Consider the following 6,606-nt stretch of genomic DNA (forward strand, 5'->3'; position numbering starts at 1 on the left):
AACAACAACAACAACAACAACAACAACCCCAGATTTTTAAAGCAAGTTTCTAAATTTCATAATTCTGCAAATATGCTTACAAAAGATTCAGAAAGCTTAATGACTGAGCCAACAAATGTTCTGCATTTGATTGCTAAATGCCTCTTCTTGTGAGCCTTTGGATATATTCTCCTTTCCCCATAAAATCTGCATTATTCCTGCTTCCCTTCCACTCTATACCAAAAGGTTCTACAAAACATGGATGGATATCTGATACAAAAAGCAAAGACAAGAAATTGATACAAAACAAGTATTGGTTATTTACAGGTAGAAAAACAAAAGCACAGATTATGAACCATCCTAGCCTCCTTACCTTATCCACAGGCTCAATGAGAAAATCATTAAAAAGGTACCACTGCTGATGTGTGACACCCTGCATGGAGAGGAGAAAAGGAGATTTGTGTACGAATGTCTGCAATCTTCACCTATGGACAGTAAGTCAGTCACAGAGAAAAGGCCAGCTAGAGCCAAGGGGTATCCCTGCCACAGGATACAGTGATGGCCACCAAATTGGATGGCTTTAAAAGAGGACTGGACAAATTAATGGAGAGGCAGCTATCAACAGCTACCAGTCTTGAGGGCTATATGCTACATCTGGCAAGAGGGAGCTGTGTTATGTAATCCCTACTTGAAGGGTTTTGTGGACAGATGGCTGGTCACTGTATGGGCAGAAAGCTGAACTGGATGGACCCTTGGCTTGATCCAACTTCAGGGCTCTTCCTACATGCCAAGAAAATCCCCTGGACAGCATGGAGGTGTACAATCTCCTAAAATGTTACTCCACTGATGGGGCAATAGAATTTCAGGGCAATAGATGGAAAGATCACAGGGCTGCTCTCTCTGCTAAATGGCTCACCTCTTTCCTTTGGTGGTAAGTCTCCCCCACTTTGATGTGTCCCACCAGGCTGCCCCCAGTCCGGGAATCCAGAATGTGCACAACAGTTGCCATAAGGTCATAGATGTATGTTGACTCCTGATCCTCCAAACCCCTTAGCTAAGAAAAAAAGTGGGGGGAGGGGGAAAAAGATGATTCTATCAATGGGTTAGATTTATGAGCAGCTCTAACAGTTAGTTAGTTGCAATCTTTGTATATCTGAGAAAAGTGCACTGACAGGAAACACTGTACCATTCTTAATATTCCCACAGCCAACTCTCATCCTTTGATATTCAAATTCCAGTGCTCTAACTCTACTGAAATCCTGGTTTCTATGAAGGAACATCAGGATTGGATCCCTAGATTTTTGTTCCAGCTCAGGACTTTCACCTACTTATCCTGACACATGGAGTGCATTGGTTGATTTCTCTTATTTAAAAGAAATAAAAATAAAATAAAATAAGTTCAAATAAAATTTAAAAAACCAATTGACTTGTAAAATCCTGTTTCCCATTGCCCATAGAATCCCCACAGTGTAGATCACCTGGCTGGTTCTACACACATTCCATGTCAGCACCCACTTATGGTGGAGCAAAAGGGGTTTTCTGGAGAATACCAAGGCTTTTAATAGACCTACATGATAATAGATCTGCACGATTTACTACAGTTCAGGTCCTTTCTCTTCTACCTTATCCACAGGGGTAATGTCACGCCATTTACAGGAATATTCTCAATATCCGAAAAGCTCCTCCACATACTACGGTGTTTGCAGAAGAGACATATGATGGCCAAATGGAGACAGGTCTCTCCCACAATGTGCAACACAGCTTGTGGAATGCTCACACAACAGGACAAGTTCCCAGAAAAATGATGTAACCCTCATGTTTGAAGTTCTTTAAAACTAGCAACTTAACTTCTTTCAGGGATTATTTAAATGGAGATCTCTCTCCTTCTCTCAAATCGAGTAGAACTGGATTATGTGACTCTGGAGGAATCCCCAGGTGTCTCAGATACTAAGATAGCATTTACAAATCTGGCACTATGGTAATACTTTCTTGCAAGCAAGAGATGTTTTACTTCAGTATTTTCATCCCAATTGTAAACCTCCAGCTCCTTGTTCTTGGAGAGCTTCATCTTGATGGAATAAGGAATCCAGATGTTTTTCAGCTCTTCAATGGAAGTATAAGAGTGCCCCCCTTCTGCTATCCCAAATTCATTCCTGAGAGCAAAGCAAACAAAAGCAAAATAGCATCATGAGTCTAGACAGAAACAACAATAAACAGTGACAGTTATTGTACTGGGCTCTCCCAGAGCTACCAGAAATGACACCAAAATGCACAGACCAAAGAGAAGGGCTTGCAAAGTTCAGGGAAAAAGGACTGTATCAGCCATTGGATCATCTATATGAGAGATCAATTCTCATGGAACTGTTTGCCTCTGGAGTAAAAGTTTGTGTCAAAATTGTTTGTGGTAAAATGCATAAATGCATAAATTTCCATAAATTTCGTAGGTAAGATCCATACTTTTTCGTAGGTAAAAAGTATGGAAGGGGAGGCATCTAGGAATCAGTCTCTCAAACTTTCCTGACAAATCACTTTATGAAGGCCAAGTATTACACCTGAATAATCTCAATGAAAGACCAGGTTATGTCCCAGAGGCAGAATGCATAGTTAAATCTGAAATAGCCTCTGTTGGTTCTTTATTCCAAGACACAGCATGTTAATGTGCCCTAACTTTTTCAGACTGTACAAAGGCTGGCACTTTTTCTTTCAGAGTTGTTGCTGTTGAACAGTTGAGGATGGACACAATCTCAATGCTGTTTGGAATCTCTCAGCCTACTTGCTTCAGGACTGCATACACCCATTATGCCTCAAAACTCTCTTAAGGTACAGAAGAGAATAGAAGCATGCCATGTTATCTCTTGCAACTGATAGACAGCAAGAAGTTCTAGGAGTGGCAAGGCCTTGCAAGAGAACTAAGAGCTTGATCTTCTGCCCTTGCTTTGGCAAAATCTTTCACTCTTAGGAACAGTGGATTAGAGAACACACATCCCTGTGATTTCAGAAAAACTACCCATGGCGACAGGCTGCATGGAAACATTATCTCTCACTACTCCTATGTACCCAGAGAAGTCATATGCAGTTTGTAAGCTACCATGAGCAGACTACAGAGGAATAAATGGTCCTGAAATTAATCCTTTCAGGAGCACTGCTATCATATGTTACACATACATTGGAGTTTTATTATTCCAGATCTGAGCAATAATATTACAAGAGAATTCACATCATACAGACCACTTTGAATTTTTCTACATGTACTTAGTACATGCAGTTATTACATTTTGGATATCCTAAATATAACGGCTCTACATTATTTAAGCTGCATTGCAGTCTTAGTTTTACTGCCACAGTTTCCTTCTGTGTGCCCTTCATGCCCGTTACAAACAAGAATGTGGTAGATGTTGTCTTTGAAAGAAATGGTTAAGGAAGGGTAAGATCAGAACTGGACAGAACATTTTTTCCCTAGAAGAACAAACAGTTGAGAAGACATAAAAACCATTCTTAGATGTAAATGCTTACCATTCCCCAATAGGTATTTCTCTGCCCTTGGGCAGCTCCAAGCCACCCTTTGTCATCATCAGTTTCTTGAAGGCATACTGTCAAGAAAAGATAAAGCAAGAGATTAAGCATCTAAATAAATATACATGCAAATACTTCAGGATTTCATTTTGCTCCAAGCTGTGACTACTTCCCTGTCCTAATTTCAAGAGCAGACCAAGACAGGGAATGAAAGAATGCTGTAAAACATCCATCCAGTCTCCTACAAATGGCAGGCAATGGGAGCATGCGGTACCAACCCTCTCACATCTGCCTTTTCTCCAACACCACTGGCCATTTTTGCAGGGATATAAAATTCAGATGATGCCTAAATAAATCTAACCCAGTGATGGTGAACCTTTTAGAGACCAAGTGCCCAAACTGCAACCCAAAACCCACTTATTTATTGCAAAGTGCCAACACTACAATAAAACCTGAAAACTGAGGTTTTAGTTTACAAAAACCAACTCACAGCCAGTCCAAGCAAAAAATATATATCCCTGTGGCACACATGCCATAGATTCGCCATCACTGATCTAAGCAAAGAAGTCTATCTGAAAATTGCCCACATTAAACCGGCTTACATACCCTGGAGCTGTCTGCACATAGGCTGCATGGGAAGAGTCAGTGACACCCAAGGTGGGCGAAAGCACAGTCTCACAGCGCATGGGAGAAACTGCAATGGAAAAGATGTGCTCTCATACCTCTGCTTGCATCTTCCAGAATTCGGCCTCCTTAGAGCTGTTCACTTCACAGTTAATGACCAGAACATCAGGCAGGCAGCGGATATTGCGGGTCTGAACCTTGAACAGCAGAGAGGAAAGAGCAAAGTCTGAAGTAGGGGCAGGTGGCACAGATTAATCCCTAGCACTGCCACTGTAGCTTTACCTTAAAGATGCCGGGACTGAACACACAAATGGAGCATTCAATAATCTCTTGTTTATAACAGATGGCAGCACCAGACTTTTCAAAGAAACCAATACTGCAGGCTGAAATGAATGGAGATGTGCCTCAGAGAAGGCCTGACTCCATTTTTGATACCAGCTTCGAATTTAACATCAAGGCACAATGGCCTTTTCTCATACACCTTGCCAGCAGGAAAGGGGGATACCAGTGTCAGATAGCCAGTTATTTATCCAGAGCACAGCTCACTTTGTCAGGCCAGGCCTGGCTGATGTCATGCCATGCATAAAGCTTGCTGTGGATCAGTGCCACAGCCTGGGGGCAGGGAGCACAACCCTCTGCTCCGCACTTACTGTGGGCTGGTATTTCTCACAGTTCTCACACCAGGCCTGGGTGTTCTGCTCCAGACAGATGCTTCTCTTTAAGATCTGAGCAAACTCATAATCCTTGATTTTATCTGGGAAGGAGGGAAAGGAAAAGGCTATAACTCAGTAGCAGTGCAGCTGCTTTGCACCCAAAGGTCCCTGGTTCGATCCTATGCATCTCAAAGCACGGCTGGAAAAAAAACCCCCGCCTGAAACCTTGGTGAGGCCTTGCTGCCAATCAGTGTCAACAAGACTAGGCCAGATGGACCAAAGACCTAACTCAGTATAAAGCAGCTTCCTATGTTCCTATCATCCCTTAGTCTGATCTTTGGAAGTAACACCTAATCCACCAGAGAAGCACATGGAAGAAAATTCTAAAAGATCTGGTTCTTCTGGTGAGGCACAGAGCGTAGCAAGAAAACAGTTGCCTATGAACCAGTGGCCAACTTCGCGGTATCAAACTGGATAGACAGCAAGCAGTGTTTGGCAAAGCAGCAAACTCTTTAGGCCTTCCTAGTCAAATTTAAAAAAACCAAAACTGACAAGTCAGCAGCCAGAGTTCATTCTAGATCTTGTAAGGACAATGCAGACTTTAAGGTCTCCAGAAGAAGAAACGAGTTTGTAGTTCTGAAGTTTCTTGAAGTCTGTTAAACCCAGGTTTTAAAATGCAAGCAACTGGTCACCATCATGGCCGATCAGCAGAATTGTACAGTATTAACAATAGGTGCCTGATTCTTTATTTTTCTTCTATTTTTCTTCCTCTCCCTTGTCCTCCACCCACTTTTCTACCAAATTCTGCCTGTTTCCATGGCCTGTCTGATCATCTGGGGGTGACGGCCTTGGGACAACCATGCTCTCCTCTGCCCTTTCAATTCCTACACTCTCCATCTCCCAGCCATCATCATCCTTACCTGGAGAGCTGGTGCAACTCCAACCTTGGAAAGCAAGCCAACAATAGTTTTCTAAGCTATTCCCAACACCCAACTAGATTCATCTCCATGTTTCTTCCAGCCCTCTATTAACCCATAAACATACCATGATTCTCAGGGTAGGACAGAGTAAAAAGGAGTGTGGAAGATACTCGAACTGTCTCCTTGCCACAGCGACACATGCTGCAATTCTCCACTTCACAGCTAAAAAGCTGCCCAATGACCGAATCCCCTGAAGATCCAAAGTTGCTGGAAGAAACAAGACTCACTCAATAAAGCCTTGAGTCTGCCATTCAGGGAGACAATGCTGAAACACCACTGTTGTGTCTGCTACTTTACAAGGTAACAACACATAACATGACCTAATAAGGTAATAAGGTAACATAACATAGCCAAGTTATGACGATTGGGATGCAACATTTTTCAAGCTGAGAAAAACAAGGAATGTGACAGCAGCTCTTGATAGCAACTGTCCCGTGCAGTTTATTGTCCCTGTTTTACATTCTAAACTGCAGTAAGCTGATGCAACTCAATGGGGGTACAACGTCAGCTTTAGCAGTGTACCACAGGCAATCCCTATCTGCACGTGGGGTGCCTTTTTTAGTTCTGCCATTAGAGATCACACAAAAGAAAAGAGATTAGTTGTTGTTGTTAGTTGCAAAGTCGTGTCCAACCCATCGCAACCCCATGGACAACATTCCTCCAGGCCTTCCTGTCCTCCACCATCCCCCAGAGTCCACTCAAGCTCACACCAACTGCCTCAGTGACTCCATCTAGCCACCTCACTCTCTGCCGTCCCCTCCTTCTTTTGCCATCAATTGTTCCCAGCATTAGGCTCTTCTCCAGGGAGTCCTTCCTTCTCATTAGGTGGCCAAAGTACTTGAGTTTCATCTCCAGTA

General features: G+C 42.7%; 1 protein-coding gene across 3 annotated transcripts in view; it reads right to left on the minus strand.

The window, feature by feature from the left end:
• Positions 1 to 6,606, minus strand: part of PAN2 (poly(A) specific ribonuclease subunit PAN2) — a 28,616-nt gene that overhangs the window by 6,940 nt on the left and 15,070 nt on the right. For all 3 annotated transcript variants that reach the window (XM_044421906.1, XM_044421907.1, XM_044421908.1), the window contains exons 13-19: positions 5,814 to 5,956; positions 4,767 to 4,870; positions 4,215 to 4,313; positions 3,493 to 3,569; positions 1,991 to 2,132; positions 896 to 1,033; positions 353 to 412 (exon numbers count right to left, since the gene is read on the minus strand). In XM_044421906.1, the coding sequence (XP_044277841.1) occupies positions 353 to 412; positions 896 to 1,033; positions 1,991 to 2,132; positions 3,493 to 3,569; positions 4,215 to 4,313; positions 4,767 to 4,870; positions 5,814 to 5,956 (763 nt within the window). The remainder of the gene's footprint in view (positions 1 to 352; positions 413 to 895; positions 1,034 to 1,990; positions 2,133 to 3,492; positions 3,570 to 4,214; positions 4,314 to 4,766; positions 4,871 to 5,813; positions 5,957 to 6,606) is intronic.

Source organism: Varanus komodoensis, unplaced genomic scaffold, assembly GCF_004798865.1.
Source record: "Varanus komodoensis strain SLA01 unplaced genomic scaffold, ASM479886v1 scaffold12, whole genome shotgun sequence".
NCBI lineage: Eukaryota > Metazoa > Chordata > Lepidosauria > Squamata > Varanidae > Varanus > Varanus komodoensis.